Source organism: Lissotriton vulgaris, chromosome 5, assembly GCF_964263255.1.
Source record: "Lissotriton vulgaris chromosome 5, aLisVul1.2, whole genome shotgun sequence".
Lineage (NCBI taxonomy): Eukaryota > Metazoa > Chordata > Amphibia > Caudata > Salamandridae > Lissotriton > Lissotriton vulgaris.
Window position 1 is genome coordinate 134,832,938 of NC_141693.1, and position 17,362 is coordinate 134,850,299.

General features: G+C 47.9%; 1 protein-coding gene across 8 annotated transcripts in view; it reads right to left on the minus strand.

Moving 5' to 3' along the window:
* Positions 1 to 17,362, minus strand: part of BRD3 (bromodomain containing 3) — a 374,663-nt gene that overhangs the window by 306,888 nt on the left and 50,413 nt on the right. For all 8 annotated transcript variants that reach the window (XM_086921064.1, XM_086921060.1, XM_086921061.1 and 5 more), the window contains exon 3: positions 14,905 to 15,042. In XM_086921064.1, coding sequence (XP_086777190.1) covers positions 14,905 to 15,042 — 138 coding nt within the window. The remainder of the gene's footprint in view (positions 1 to 14,904; positions 15,043 to 17,362) is intronic.

A 17,362-nucleotide genomic window follows, 5' to 3' on the forward strand; every position in this document is an offset into this window, starting at 1 on the left:
TGTCCGTGACCGGGCCCGGAGGCGGGGACGTAGGACTTATAGTAAGATCTCGGGTAAGGCCCGAAGGCGATCCCTCGACCTGGGCCGTATGACGGGGGGAAACCCCGGAGTCCTGTTGGGGATGCTCTTCCTCTGAGCTATCTCCCATCGTGGCACAAATCAGTTCGTCGTCCCCTACCTCACCGGAGACTTCGTCGCAGGCCTCCTCGTCCGCGTCGTAGGTCTCTTCCTCGGACGCGGGGCCAGAGTCCGACTCTTGTACGTCGTCCTCCTCCTCGATCGATTCCTGAAAGATGTCATCGGGTGGGGGCGCCGAAGCCGACAACTGTGCCTGGAGTCGATTAGCCCGGCGAATCTTCAAAGTTTTCTTACTCCTAAACTTTGAACATGCCATGCAGGTGTCTTCACGGTGATCCGGTGACAAGCATGTGTTGCACACGGGGTGCACGTCGAGGTGCGAATATTTCGAGTGACACAGCGGACACTTCTTGAATGGAGTCCGCTCCATAGCAAATGCGGTAGTGTAGGCCCGTCCGCGTCGAAGCACGTGGAAGGGCAGTAGGAGATTGGAGCTGAGAGTCAGTAAGAGAACCCGAACGCAACTATACCGACGCCCAGCCTAAAGACCTTTTGGTCTCAAGTAAAATCGAACAACTATCGGTTCCGAAGGAGGGAACCGAAAACACATCCGAACCCTATGGCGGAAAAAAACAATCTGGGGATGGAGGCGATGCCCATGCGCACTGTAGTCCAGGGGAGGAGCCACCTATCTCGTGATACTTCGAAGACTCTTCCAGGACAACAATGTGCAATCATCCGGACCCAACACTAGGTGGCGGACTATGCACAGATATGAATTCAGCAGCCCACATGCCTCGAACACCATAGCACAAACACAGTTTACATTTAACCTGAACGGTCTATAAAAAAACATAATGGCAGTCGCACGGAATCTAGGAGTCATCCTGGATTCCTCACTCTCGATGACCAGACAAGTCAACGCCGTCTCTTCATCTTGCTTCAACATTCTTCGCATGCTCAAAAAAACATTTCGCTGGATCCCCACCTTAACTAGAAAAACGGTCACCCACGCACTGGTTACAAGCCGCCTGGACTACGGAAACACCCTATAAGCCGGTACCACCGCAAAACTTCAGAAAAAACTCCAACGCATCCAGAACGCATCAGCCAGACTCATTTTAGACATCCCGCGTAAAGAACACATTTCTGGTCACCTGAAAAACCTCCACTGGCTCCCCGTCAATAAGAGGATAACTTTCCGCCTCCTCACCCACGCACACAAAGCTCTTTACGAACTTGGACCCGAATGCCTCAATACACGTCTTTCCTTCTACACCCCCCCCCCCCCTCCCGCCAGCTGCGCTCTTCCAACCAAGCCCTCGCTGCTGTTCCCCGCGTCAACAAAACCACCATGGGAGGAAGATCATTCTCCTACCTAGCGGCCAAAACCTGGAACTCACTTCCCATGCACCTTCGCCTCACTCAAAACCACCTATTTATTTTTATTTATTTAAAAAGTTTTATATAGCGCAAACAAGATCTTCGCAGATATCAGAGCGCTTTACATAGAAGGGTACATGAGGGAACATAGTCAAACAAGTAAATCAAGCTTTACATAGAAGGGTGCATGGGGGAACATAGTCAAACAAGTAAATCAATAAATCACAGTACAAATAGTACAACTAAGTGACTACAAAGCCAATCATGTGAATGATAAAACAACTCATACAAATAAGTCAAGGGGTCAAACAAGTAATACCTAGCATTCAGAAAGCAACTTAAAACCTGGATATTCGAGAAGTAATTCCCCACCCCTCTTTAAGCGCCTTGAGACCCTCTGGGTATGTAGCGCGCTATATAAATATATTGACTTGACTTGACTTGGTACATGTAAGTAATCAGTTTCTTTTTCACTATGAATATCTTATAGATTCACATGCTGCAAACCAATTTTAAAGCAGTATTTATTATGGTCAGTGGAGTGGGGGTGTGAAGTACAGGTAGTTGAAAGTAAGGGTTTTAGCACCTCGAGTCCCACTTGGGCCCCCCTTCTAGCATACACATCTGCAGAGTAGTTTCTGGTAAATGTGTGTATTAATGTTGCTGCTATACATATGATTTAAAGAGGCATTTGTGATGTGTGTAGGTAAGTGACTTTTTGACATGGTCACCCCCATTTTCTACATACAGGGATGAAAACAGATGACCATATTCTTCCACACATTATGGACTGTCCCACAATAACACGGAGTCAACATTGGGAATACCAATAAATATAGGGGCAACACCTGGAGACATGGGATACAACAAACCAGATTAAATACAAGAGAAGGTTTGTGAATCAGGGTTTTATTGTGGCAAAAAAGATAAGGGCAAGAAAGGGGTTTGCATGTAACTGCAGACACCTTTGGAATGTATATGCAACAAAATTGACCTGTGTATGGCCGAGCACATTTTGGCCCTTGAAGAGCATGGCTGCCCCTAAAGAGTTGCACCAATAATAAAATTAAGAACTCCAGCAACATGGGCAGAACACGGAAGCGATACTGCAGTGTGCCAACTTGCTGTCCTGATAGGAGAAGATCCCACAAAAGGTCATCTTCAGCACTATTTAAGGTCCAAGGATAAGCCAATTTCCAGAGTCTATAGACTAACTTAGAGAACCCCTGTCTTGGCGCCACCAAAAGGAGGTGGTGTGGGGGTTGTCCAAATCCCCTTTAGAGGCCCACTGGGCTAAACCATGGGGGTTGGAGCCTATTACTTCTGTTGTGCCAGGATCCAACGTACTATGGGTCTTGAGCAACTGAGAGCCAAAGGCTAGGCCTTTCAGCATTCGGCGCTCAGTGGTAGCGCAGGTCGAGCACTTCAAGGCTCTTTGAGGGCGATGTAGGTGTTAAACTTACAATGGTGCAAGGCTCCATTACAGTTTACTGTGGTTACAAACCGTAACAAGTCAACATTTCAGTGGTTACAAACCGTAACAAGTCAACATTTCAGTCAAACACTTGCTTTTATGAAAAAAGTAGTATTTTATTATAGAAGCACAAATCATGGTAACATCACTCACAATGAACCACACTGTAGGATACCCAAAGCGGCCTCACTCACTCAAGGTGCTCTCCTCTTCCTCACAGGGTCTGCTGGTCTTGGCATGCACAAAGATGGTGCTTCAGGCTCAGGTCAAGTGGTCTTGACTTCCTGAGATGGCCCCCTCAGTCAGCAGGGAGACTAGCGGCCCTTGGGCCCTAGTTTTGATCCCAGCAGCTAGAAGTCTTGATGACCTTGTCTTCTGTTGAACAGTTCTGTTCAACAATTTGAAGGACTCCAGCTTCCACCTTTATAGTCCAAATCCAAACACTGATGTGATTCAGTATCTGGTCCTTTGATATTTCTGCTGTGAAAGTCTACTTTCAAGTGCCCTCTCTCCGTTTTCAAGGAGACAGTTTGCTCCACATTTGAGTGACCCACAACACAGGCCAATAGAGTAACTAAGGATCACACCCAGCTGTCATCCTATACTGAAAAATGCCTCACAAAGGTTCTAAAATCTAAGCTTTTGCCTTTAGCATGATTCCCTAGACATACAGTGCCAACCTTATGAGGTCCATCATGTCCTGTTTACAAATGAGCCCAGGGACAACCCTCCCCTAACCAGTAACTCTTCCTGGAATCAAAGAGACCTTTGATGTGCACAGAGGATGTCGTATTGCCCTTCCTGCAGTGTGTTGCCAGCCCATCCCTCTGGAAGATCAGCAACATGCATCTGACGTCTGGGGGTTTTAGTTCCCCCTTTCTAGGCCATGTGGTTTCAAAATGGAACCCAAAGGCCTTCTCATTGTGGACAGGCACACTTACTTCCTAGCATGCAAACGCTCTACCCAGTACTACACACTGTCACAGTCAGCATGTAAGCCAAAGTTGAATTAAATAAATCGCAGTACATGAATGGGCCAGTATCCACAACTATTGACCTAGGGGAAAAAAAACAAAAAGCCATATTCACACTACTGATTATTTTTCTAACTAACCACAAAACTTGATATGCTGCTACCACAGTGTTTATATCTCTTCTGTTGGCAACTGCAGAAGCCCTCTACCACTACGTGGGTAGCGTTTGGTGCAGGCCATCCGGTCTCACCAGTCAGCATTATCATGATACATCCCTATGCCATCGCACACACGCATAATCAGTGTTTACTAATGAACAAAATTCAGAACTGGAATCTAACTGTTCATGCAGCTGGGGTACACAGGGCACGGGTGCACATCCATCGCTGTGCAGGGGACTTTCCCGTCCCAGCAGGGATTAAGGGGAATTGTCAGGCGAACATACATACACACTCATGTATATACACCCTATTTGTGCCCATGTATATGCAAGGTGTAAAAAAAAGTCCATACTTGATTGTTGAAGAAAAACGGAGGAAGATTCCGTCCATGCTAATTAAGACTACATTATTCTGTTTATATTCATCACATAAATGCTTTAGGTGAACATTTAAACAGAATATTTACACAGCAGGCGGTACCTGTAAAATTAAAAGGATTAGAAAGCATTGACTATTTAGCTTATTCCATTTTAGAAAATGACTGTAGGTTTGACAGTTTGGCAATTACTCTCAAATGAATTAAAGGAAGTTAAAAAAAAAAATGTTTAAAAAGAAGACCGCCAATGTGTCTCCACATAGTGGCAGGCATGGCAAAGCATTCAGGAAAAGCAGAAGATATCAATTAACTCCTGACTATTTATATTAGGGATAATTTGACCAATTCAAGAAAATTTTAATTCAATAGCAAAATCCAAATGCATTAACAGAATCACAGCATGTAGTACTGTGGCTCAAAATCTCATTTAAGAAGTGTGATTTACTGCAATTTTGGGGGTTTTCTACAGTTATAAGTGCTCAATGCGTTTAGGCATGCCGAAGGAGGGTCAGTCAATAACAACATGGGGACCACATAGCGCACTTAGCAATAAATCGTGCCCAATTTATTTGACTTTTGTGCGCCGGCAAAGATTTATAAGAAACGAATAGTTTCTTACCTTACCCAGGCGCCTTGACGCCCATTGGGCTAAGTTTGCGCATGATAAGACCCCTTTTATTATTATTATTACCTGTCGGTGTAGTTTTGCAGCTTGAAGATCTTTTTGGATTCACTATGCTGTGCATATTCCGCGGTCTTGTGGTTGGGTCCGGATTCGTAGTCTTTTTTGTTTTTTGTTTTTTTGTAGCCCTTGTGGGCGTCGGCATCACACCTCCTCGGGTGCATTTCCGGTGACGTCGGCATGCTTCCTGCGGAAGCTCCCACTCTTGGGCGCCATCTTCGGATTCTTTTTTCCCTGTTTCTTTCTTTTCCGAAGCATTGGCAATGTTCTATTCAGGTGATAATTTCTTTACCACTTGTCCTTATATTCTCTTAGTTCTTCTCCTCCTATTTTTTTTTTTTTTTGACCACCTCTTCTCTCTCCAGCCTCATCTTTCTGGCGGAGGTGGGTGGGTTCGCTAGGGAATCCAGAAAGATCTTCAAGCTGCAAAACTACACCTACGCCGACAGGTAAGAAACTATTCGTTTTGCAGCGTGAATCTTTCTGGATTCACTATGCTGTGCATAGATTTCGTAGCGGTTTCTCATCTCCGTGGCGGCTGGGTGGAAGATGAGCTCTGGTTTCTGGATATATGCTGGAGCACCCTTTGTCCGACTTGTGCTTCTTTGTTCATCTGAACATCCACGCAATAGTGCTTCGTGAATGTGTGCACCGAAGCCCATGTTGCCGCCAGGCATATGTCTTGTATGGGTGTATTGGCCAGGAAGGCTATTGTAGCCCCCTTTTTTCTAGTGGAGTGGGCGCGTGCCCCCTCTGCCAGTTCATCTCCTGCCCTTTTGTGGCAGAGTTGGATTGTTTGCGCGATCCAGCGTGCAATAGTGGTCTTAGTCACTGCCTTGCCCATGTAACTGTTGGCGAACGACACAAAGAACTGTTTCGTTTTCCTGTGTCCTTTTGTCCTTTCAATGTAATGCATGACCGCCCTTCTGGCGTCCAGGGTGTGCAGAGCTCGCTCTGCGCTAGTGGTTGGTTTTTGGAAAAAACTCGGTATCTGTATGGACTGGTTCATGTGGAACTTGGACACCACCTTCGGCATGAAGTGTGGGTCGGTCCTCATCACCACCCTGTCATTGTGCATTTGTAGGTAGGGCTCCTGTAGCGTTAGCGCTTGCTGTTCGCTCACTCTGCGTAAGGACGTAATTGCAACCAGGAAAGCGGTTTTCATAGTTCGCATCTTCAAGGAGGCCTTGTGAAGCGGCTCGAAGGGCTCCTTCATGAGTTCCGTCAGGACCACGTTTAAGTTCCATGCCGGTGGTGGCACCCGCTTGGGTGGTGCAATCCTTTTTGCTCCTTCCAGGAACCTCTTTACAACTTGTGATGTGAAGAAGCTTCTGCCCATCTCACCCCTTGTGTATGCCACTATAGCCGCCAGGTGAACTCTCAAGGAGGACGAGCTGAGGTTTTTCTCCAGTAAGTGTGTCAGGTACTTCAGTACCGTGGAGTCCTTTTTCATTTTATTGTGGAGTCTTTCCCTCCTGCACCACATTGTGAATCTTTTCCACTTTGCGACATAGCACTTCCTTGTGCTGGGCCTTCGTGCCTCCCGAAGGACCCTGAGGGTGCTTGTGAGAAGGTGGCCTGATATGCAGTGCTCACTATTCTAGTGAACACTATGTATCAGTCCAGCAACCCTTATTGATGATTGGTTTTAAGTCAACCTTATAGACCAGCTATCCTAGTAGCGTGGATACGAGCAGTCTAAGGCTAAAGACTCGAGAGGGCGTGTTAAGCCAGCTGTTTACCACACATATACCCCTTGAATACCAAGTGAAAGGACACCACACAAGTGTTATGAAAATAAACAAGATATTTATTAAGAATCACAACAGCCCTGTACTCTTTATGAGGACAGGGTACTAAGCACAAACCAAAACTCTTACAAAAATACTTAAGTTAGCACAGTATATACAAATGCCCGAGGGGCACGGAAAACCATATACTCTGAAAGTGGAATGCGAAATTACTAGCAGGTAAGTACAGTACTAATAGGCTTTGGAATCGCTAGGACTTGACTATAGAATCGTTAGATTACTTCTAGGAGACCCAGGGGACTCGGGTGCAGTGTGTGCACTCTCACGCGAGATGCGGGACAAAGTCTATGGTAGCTAGAATTTGCAAAGTTAGTGTTCTCGGGCGAACCCGACCTGGTAGGGAGAAAACGAAAGTGGATCCTGACCCTTGGATAGTGAGGCTATGCTGGGGCACCGAAATGCCGAAGTTACCTAGCCCAGGGGCTGCAGCTGCATAGGACTCAAAAGACGTCGGGAATCCTCGTTGCCGGACCAGGAGCCTGGAAGAAAGAAGTTGCTGGCAGGCGACCAGTGAAGAAAGTTCGGTGGATCCAAGCCTGGATCGATGGAAGATGACACCTGAAAGCAGAGGGGACCAAGTTCGAGACTACTAGCCAGTAGTCAGTGGGCACCAGGAGGGCACCGGATGGTAGCCTCCTCGACTAGGTGAGTGGGTGACGCTGTGCTCGAAGATCTCACGGACCAGGAGGCGTTGTCGGCGACCAGGAAGGAGGAACGAGCTGTCCCACGAAGATTGAAGCTGTCGGCGTCGCTGGACCCAGGATTGGGCAACAAAGCCTTGGCAAATTCAAGCCCACGCGGTGGACCTAAAATGGCGCCTGGAGTGGACCAGGAGGGTCCGGGGTGCCTCTCTTGAAGAAGGAAGCAAGGGCCAGTCTGGAGCAACCAGACCAGCAGCAGTGATGTCGTCGGGCGTCGTGAAGAAGGCCACAAGCCAGCCGGCTAGTAGCCACACAGCGCGGTGAGCACGCAAAAGCAGAAGGGCCCCACGCAGATCGTGGAGATGCTGGAGGGCTGATCTTCGGTGCTGGAGCTGCTCAGGGTTGGGGCTTCTCGGACCCCAAAGCACTCACCAGTGGAAGACTCGGTGGGCTTGTTACAAAGAAGTCGTGCAGTCTTGGCGATCGTCGGTCCCACGAGGTCTCGTCGCACTCACGGTTCTCAGCTTGGCTGTAGAGGTGAGTAGAGGTCAGAGGTGCCAGGGAAGCCGGGTCTCGTCGAGCTGGGTCGTCGGATTCATGAAGAAGGACTTGCAGCAGACCGCAGTGTTCTTAGGATGGTGCCCGCTTGATGCAGGGTGACTACTCCTTAGCCACAAGGGAGAATCTTGAAGAAGAAATCTTGATGTCCTTTCGAAGAAAGTCGTGTCTTGATTCCAAAGATGATCTAATTTGAACAGGGGGCCCGCTCCCATCTTTATACTAAAAAAGGGGGCTGACCTGGTGACTAGGTCCTGCCTATGGGTGGGACTAGGAGGGGGGTGGTTACACCCCTCTGCCATGCCGGACTTCCCCCAGGCCAGGGGCTGGTGTGCCCCTGGAACTGGTTCTGACCGGCCTATGCGTAGTGAGCACCGGGGTGCCACTCAGCAGTCACCTTCCTGAAAAGCCCTGCCTACCCAGGATACACAAAACCATGTCTGGGACGGTGCTAGCACCGCCCCGGACAGGAAACCCTTGTCCAGGCCTCCCTCGCTGGAAGGGCTCCCAGCAGCAGGAGGTCAGACTCGTGTCTGTGGTGGCAGCATCCATTTTGTGGAGCTGAGGCTTTAGTTAACTTTAACCGGGGTTCACAGTTACATACATGTCGTGTCCCTCTAGAAGGGTGGAATGCTAACCCCGTCGCCAGAATTGGCGAGGGGTTAGTATTCCAATTCGTATGACACCTTACTCGACATGTTTTGATAAAGCAATAGCAAAGATAGCATTTAATTGCGAGGATTATAATGCACTTAAGAGTATATGGTATGCGATATCATGGAACAGCTATTAGGACTTGATTCTGCAAGCTGCAGACAGGCTCAGCTCATGCCAGAGCACCATCTCACACAATTCCAAGCGCTCTGCCTTCAGGATTGTCAAGGCCTGCCATAGGAGTGACTGATAGGAATCTGTGTGTCCATTTTAGGGTTAGGTATAGGTATACTACACCTACAGCAAAGGGTGATTACACGACTTTGCCCCAGCTGTCATGCAGCCAGTTGTGTCGAATTTAGGAGGCCAGCCAGGGGTGGCATAATACATGCTGCAGCCCCTGGCAGCCCTGGGTACACCCATGCCCTGAGTTACAGGGTCTGATAGGGTGGCCCAGTACCAATTGGAAATGCACCTAGGGTACATGGAATCCATTTTAAAGAGAGAGCAGTAGGCCTGGGCTCCTGATTGGCAGGGTCCCAGGTCGACTATGTCCAAAACCAGCTAAAACACAGGGCAAAAAGTTGGGGGCAACCATAGTCAGGATGTACCTTCCTACAGTGCTCTCTGGCAGTCTCAAATGTGCGAACTCTAGGTCCTCAGGAGCCATGCTACTAGGCTCATGCTCTCTGGTACTGGGTGCAGCACCTCTCCGTTCTGCATGGAGAGCAGGTCTTTTCTTCTGCCGAATCTGTGGGGTGCACACTGCGCCATCTCCATGATCTCTTTGTACCATGTCTGCCTCGCCCACTGTGGCGCGACCAGTATCAGGGTCATGGTGCACGCTCTGCACTTGCTCAGCACTCTGTGTATCAGTGGTATCGGGGGAAAAGCGTACGCAAATTTCCCGGACCAATCTATCCATAGGGCATTCCCAAGGGACCCTTCTTCGTGTTGTCTGGATGCGAAGTTTCGGCATTTCGCATTCTGGCGTGTTGCAAACAGGTCCACTGATGGCGTTCCCCATCTGTCGAACAGCCTCCTTGTCTCCTGAGCATTGAGCTCCCACTCGTGGGATGCCGAGGTCTGTCTGCTCAGCCAGTCTGCCTGAATGTTCTCCTTCCCTGGTAGGTGTATGGCTAGCAGGTCTATCTGGAGAGGGATGGCCCACCTCCATATCTCCTGCGCCAGCGTTGAAAGCGTTGTTGACTGTGTTCCACCCTGTTTGTTGATGTAGAACATCGCTGTGGTGTTGTCTGTCTGTAGCAACACTCTTTGCCTGTACAGTCTTGTCTGGAAGGCTTTCAGTGCAAGGAAGATGGTCTTCAATTTGAGGTAATTGATGTGCTTTGTCGCATCTGCTGGCGTCCAAAGACCCCTCACCTTGAGTTCCTCCATGTGAGCGCCCCATCCCTTCATGGATGCGTCCGTGGTGATGGTCACTGTCGGAGTTGGGAGTGTTAGAGGCTGTCCCCTTGTTAAGTTCTCCAAGGTCCACCATGTCATCTCCTTCTGCACTGCGTGCGTCACCACCACAAGATCCTCCCAACTGCCCGAAGCCTGTGACCATTGTTCCTGGAGCCATTCTTGAATGGGTCTCATGTGGAGCCGCACATTCGGCACTAGGTGGATGCACGATGCCATCATCCCCATGATCTTACTCGCAGTCCTCACTGTCCGAGCTTGTCCCTTCCGGTAGAGGCGAGTTTCCTTGACTAGTGCCCTTGCTCTCTTCTCGCTGGGGAACACTTTGCCCTGTAAGGTGTTGATCTCTGCCCCCAGGAAGATCTTCACTTGCTCCGGCTCCATTGATGATTTCTTCAAATGGACGGAGAACCCCAGGTTTATGAGCGTGCTCGTCACTGTATGTGCATGCTGCTTGCACTTCTGGTACGAGTTTGCTTTCACCAGCCAGTCGTCCAGGTAAGGGTATACGTGTATCCCCTGTCTTCGTAAGTGCGCTGCGACTGCCGCGAGGCACTTCGTGAATACCCTCGGTGCTGATTTCAGTCCGAAGGCCAGCGTTGTGAACTGGTAGTGGCCTCCTCCGATTGCGAACCTGAGCATATGCTTGTGCTTCTTGTTCATAGGTATGTGTAAGTAGGCGTCCTTGAGGTCTATCATGACCATGAAGTCTCCGACCTGCAATTGCGGCAGCACCTCCTGCAGGGAGGTCATTTTGAACTTTTGTGTTCTTATGAATTTGTTGAGAAACCTTAGGTCTAGGATGGGTTTCATCTTGTCGTCGACCTTCGGTACTAGGAAGTACGTTGAGTATATTCCCTTGTTCCTTTCCCTGAAGGGAACTCTTTCTATGGCCTGTTTTTGTAGAAGTTCTTGCACTTCTTCCTGAAGCCTCGCCAGCTGTTCTCTTGCTGGTGGCTTCCCCCTTGGTTTTCGGTTTGTTGGCTTTCTCTCCAACTCCAAGCAGTATCCGAATTGGATGATGTTTAGAATCCATTTGTCTGATGTTATTTCTCTCCATTCTTGGAGATAGAACTTTAATCTTCCTCCCACTGGTGTCATGTGGTCGTAGGTCTCTAGATTGTCCTGACCCCTTCGTACATGGTGCCCCCTGGGATCTTTTCTGTGGTCGGGCACTCGGAGGTGTTTGAAGACACTTCGAGGTGGGCTGCTGCCCCCCTCTTCTATTCTGGCCACGGCCATTTCTCCCTCGAAAGGACTGACCTCTTGGCTGGTATTGCCAGGACTGCTTCTGGTGACCTTGCTGAGCCTGCGAGTCTGCCTGGTGCGTCTGCTGGAAGGCCTGGTGCGATGTACCTGGCTGGTTTCCACCTCTCCCGCCGGGCCTCCGTGCCGGGGTGCCTCTTCTGTTGCCTCTGAACTCCAATGCCCCCATGGATCTTGCCGTCTCGTTATCTTTTTTGAGTTGGCATAGTTTCTCGTCAACTGTTGCTCCGAAAAGCGTTTCGCCGTTAAACGGTGTGTTCAGGATACTGTGTTGTACCTCGGGTTTGAACCCTGAGATCCTGAGCCAGGAGTGTCTCCTTTCCGTGACACCCATCATCATGAGCCTGCTGGCGGTGTCTGCTCCGTCCAGGGCCCTCTTAAGGCAAGAATTTGCTGCGCTCTTCCCTTCTTCGATCAATTTTTCGGCCTTCTGCCTGGCATCCTGGGGTAGGTCTTTCACCAACTGCCCCAGCCCCTCCGTGATCTGGTACATGTGCCTGTTTAACAGGGCGTTGGAATTAGCCATGCGCCAGTGGGTCGCGGCATTTCGCTTGAGCCTTCTCCCCACCAGATCCATCCTCTTGCTCTCCTTATCCGGTGGTGGGCCCGAGGTAGTGGATACGCTCGCCCTCTTCCTAGCTGTGGCCGTGATAATGGAGTCAGCGGAGACCTCGCCCCGAATGTAGGCCGGGTCCTTCGAGGAGTGTTTGTATTTTTTGTCTGTTCTGGGAGTTACCGCCTTGCATGTTGCGGGCTCTTTGAACGCTTCCTTTCCCTGAGCCAAGATGCTCTCGAGCATTGGAAGGAACTGGCTTCTTGTTTGTATTGGGAGCAATGTCTCTAGCAGGAAGTCCGCTTTCTGCTTTTCCTCGTCGAGCTTCAGCTTGAATGCAGTTGCGGCAGATTGTATCGCCGAGTTGTATGCCCCGATGTCGTCCAGCGGCGAGGGTCTCGAGGGGTATGAGTCGACCGCCTCTTCCGGGCTCTCTGTGTCGACGTCTAGGTAATCCTCCTCGCGTGGGTCAGAGGTGGCCGACTCGGCGTCCAACCTACTGCCCTCTTCGTCATCATAGTTGTAATCCTCGTAGGGATTCTCTTCACCTTCCTGGTCGTCGACCATCTCGTCGCTAGGCACATGGTCGTCGACATGTTCTTCTTCCTCTTCGACCAGATCTAGCACGGCGTGCTTGGTCTTGTGTGGAATCGTGAAGGCACTCATCTCAGCGGCGAAATCTTTTCTCCGCTGCAAGAGGCTTGCCATCTCGGCTTCTAGCCGACGTCTTTTCCTTTCCATCTCGGCCGCATGTTCGGCCCCTCTCTTCGTCCCTTGGTTCGGCGGCGCGATTTTCCGCGTCGACGGCTTGGACGTCAACTGGCTTTCGGGTCCTTGGACGGTGCCGAGGCTTTAGGGTCTTTCTCCCTCGACGTCGATCGGTCCCTTTCGGCGACGATCTTCGACGCTTTCTGCTGGTCAACAGCTTTCGGCGCCAGGGACTCCTTCGAGGATCCGCTGGGCCTGCTAGTGGTCGCGGACGGCAGATGTCGCTGCGTCGGCGCCTTCGGGCTCTTGGCCTCGTACTTTCGAGACTCAGAGTCTCTCGTGTTCTTGTGGGACGTCGAGTCTCCTACCTTATCAGGTGTCTTCTTGTAATCGGTCTCTACGACCGTGTAGCTGTCGTCTTCGGCGGCAGCGTTGTCCTCCTCCTCTGAGGACATCCCCAGCTCGTACAGCGATGGCGTCGGGGATTTTCCTTCGAGGGTGGCGTGTGCTACCCTCTGTCTCTTCCTCACACGAAGGGTCTTCTGGGCGAAGACGGCGCAGGCGTTGCAGTCCTCGCTTCTGTGTTCTACCGGCAGACAAAGGTTGCAAAGCGGGTGCTGGTCTTTCTGCGCGTACTTGTGTCTGCAGTTCGGGCAGAACTTGAACGGCGTGTTGTCCATCCTCGTGCGTTCAGGCCTCCCTGACCGCGTGGACGTCGACGATCGTCAAAGTTCGAGGTTTTCACCTTCTTTACTCTTCGTCAATGTTCTGCGAAGTCTTCTTTAGTCTTCTTCTTCCAATATCTCCTCCAACTTCTACTCTATTCAGTACTTTCTCCAAAAATGTCTGGAGCCCAACGGGAACGATCCAGACCCGACGCGGAAAAAAGAATCTGAAGATGGCGCCCAAGAGTGGGAGCTTCCGCAGGAAGCATGCCGACGTCACCGGAAATGCACCGGAGGAGGTGTGACGCTGACGCCCACAAGGGCTACAAAAAAAAAAAAAAAAAAGGACTACGAATCCGGACCCAACCACAAGACCGCGGAATATGCACAGCATAGTGAATCCAGAAAGATTCACGCTGCAAAGCCGGGATTTAATTTGGCACAAAGAAAAAAATGTACTAATGGTTTTCAATGACAAACCCATTGGCATAATTTAAGCAGACAACTATAACTAAAAATGTGTTTAAAAAATAAAAAAAATAAAAGAATCACAAATTTAAATGATGAAAGCACTGGCAACCTAATGGCTCTCCAGCCTTCGGACTTAAGTGCACTTTATTTTAGGGGATATAAACATTGTCAGATAAAATGCCATCACTCTCTTTGCAAGAAAGCCAGTTTCTGAAGAGCGGCATGCTGCCCAGTGTTGTATGCTTTGGGTCTGTTATGTTAAGAAGCCATTAGGATTCTGCTTCCAATGGAAGGAGGGGCTGCACAGAGCAGTCATGGTGCTTATTTGGGTATTTTTACTTATGTTTTTATGCAACAAGAATGGTCTGTAAGCCAATTCTAACAAATGAATTAAAGTTAACAGGTAATAACTACAACTGCCTGATTGCAGTCCTTCAGTGACAGGAGACAAAAACAATGTATATGGGGTTGACATCAAGATGATAGGGTAACAAAAAATGGTTACACTCGTAATAAATTTGTAGACTTGGTATGCATGCTCTGCTCCATTATTATTTAATTCTTGTATAGCACATAGCTACCTGTAAGGTTTCCCAGCTCTGGAGGACATGGTAAGTAACCTGCATATGAGGTCTAGAATAGCCAGGTTTTTTGGTTGTTTGTGGAACCAGCTAAGGGAGTTGTAGTTTGATTGATTCTGGGAGTGAGTTTCATATTTTTCATATTTTTGGGCCGATGAAGAATGCCCTACCTCCTAGTCGAGATTACCAACACCCACTTTAATTCTACTCTAAGGGTGGATCCAATTATCCGGGAACCAGTCAGCATTAGCCGAGGACAATGAAGGGAGGGCATACAGAAAACATTTGAGCAGGAGACAGCCAGTCAGAGAAGGATCCTCTATTACTCCTCCAAGAAGATGGTCACAGCTCCACAATAAAAGTCCAGTTATCAAAGTCTGAGGAATGCTAAATTCCCTGATTGCTATAAAACCAAAGAGAACAGAAGCACAGGCATACTTTACCTTGTTGTAAATATAACAATTTGTAAACATAGTGTTGAAATCTTGCATACATTCACTTGCACCCCAGTAGTAATTATTTTCGAGTCTCTTCTTGATCGTTCCCATGTCCATTGGTTTTTGTATTATTTTATGATAATCCTGTTAAACATAACAAATACACAAGTTAACCAACGTAAATGTTACGGTTATCAATTAATTCTCAGTAAAAGACACTAATTTTCTTTAAAATCTCCCTGCCAAAGAATCTTCATTGGAGATTTTAATGGAGTATAGGAGCTTGTGAATTACGATTCAGACTGCCAAAGAGGAGGTCCCGTTTTCCGCATTATGGCACTGCCTTGTAAGTGCGCTACATTCACCAAATAGCTATGCCCTTTTCTACACTTGAAGGTCATTTAAAAAAAGTGAAAAAAATAAGCCGTGAACATTACATTAGCAGACACTTAGCAAACATATGTATGCACGATCCACATTCTCAGTGGCCTTTATATAGAGGAGACAATCTTATTTGAAACTGTGAAAGTGTAACATTTATATAAAAAGAGACATCAAGTGAGAGACAGCAAGGGAGGGATGGAGAGGACATGGGGAAAGCATCATAAAGCAGCAGAATAAGTCAAACAAAACACTGTTTAAAAACGAATGGAACTCACGTACCCAGAACCAGAAAATATTAAAATTCATTTTTTTCCCAGCACTCCCCAAAAGTATACTAGTTATCGGTGAACTGCTTTCGTAATAAAGCAGAAACTACATTTCATTTTTACATAAAGCAGCATATCAGGACCTTAAGGTGTGGCTTAACTTTTCAACAGTCTGCAGATGTAATAGAAGTTGGTTACATGGAACAATATTTTTCAGCACAGGGCTATTGTAGACTCAAATTCTGTTCCTTATTCCATCATCCTTCAGTGGGTCTTGGAAGAACAATTTACTTACTATGGTTAAAGCAGATTCCTCATCTTTTGATCCTCCCAAGGGCCAAACTAGATGTAGAAAAAAAAATGTTACTACCTATAGGTCTACTGTGCTAACAGGTGGTGCCATAAGAATTCACCGCTGATGCACCTCACTTCTGGAAGCGATCACCTGAAGCTGCATATAGGCATCACCCCTGTACAACGTGTGTACGTTTACTAGCCAAATATTTCTGCAGGCTCAGAGCGATTGATGCAATCACGATCTTCAAACCTTTTAGCCTACCAAAAAGGTATGCTCCACCAAACGGGGAGGTGGGTAGGCAGTAAGCAATCTGTGATTAGAAAGAACATCTACTCAAAACAGCATTGCCAAAAACCAGAAACTTGCTCTTCCAATGGTGAATTCCATCTGCAGACTCCTCACCTTTTGAGCACATATAGAAAAGCAGTACTCACAAAAAAGGTGGTGGTATGATTAGTGGGTTTTACAACAGGAAGTGCTACAGTTCCTGCAGAGAGTATGTTGCGGTAGTTAAGTTTTCTGGTCATCAGAGCCCGTGTGACTATTTTCCTAATATTCACTGTGAATTTCTCGCAGTAATAATTATTCACTTCCAAAGCACAAAACACTTTTACCAGGTGTCAAACAACCAATACAATGCATACATTTAGCATTATATAAATCAAACTTATATATGTGAAAGGGTGCCTAAAAAAAGCCACATAAAACAAATACATTATTTCACATCAGGAGGTTGAAGCAACTTCCAATATATCGCCGATCTTTAGAATCAATTGACACAGATTTCCCGCTCTTCATGGAATAAAAGGTGTCCAATCTTGGAATTTAAACTGTCCCCCTGCACAGGTGCTTATCGGTGTTGTGAAGCACATAGTTAACTCGGTTCCTTTAGTGTATTGCATGAAGCACTCCATTGCAATGCCTACGGGTTTTGATCTCTCTGGGGAATTTAATACGGAGATCTCCTGTGAAACCTAATGGCACCAAGGTGGGAAAACACTTTTCGCCCACCTGTTACCGCTGCCTTCTTTTTACTTTTTTTTTTATATCACAACACAGTACCATTTTTTTTTCGCCTTGTGTAGAAACTTTCACTCTGCAACTTTTATCCGTTCGATTCAAGTGTTCAGCCAGACTGAAGTCAGCATCGGTGTTGGACCAGAGACAGAATAATGGGTCACAGGCGGCAGACTCGCCAGCATAAGTCCAACTGGAGGCCCCTGCAGATGCTTCGGCCAGAGGCATGCTAGAGTGACCTGTTAAAGACTCTAAAATGCACACAATTACCTTTCGGGTGGCCTCTATTTGCTACAACATTGCAAATGGACCAGGCATTTCAGGGTGCACCAGGACCAGACTGAATCTTTTCCGAAAGGAATCAGGAGCGAGTCACTGACAGATTAGCAAGCTGGAAGGGCCCAAGCCAAAGGCAGCAATAAACAACTGCATCTAAGGAAAACGGTGGGAATAATATCACGGTATGTATTCTTGGTGCTTAACCAGATCTACTGCTCTT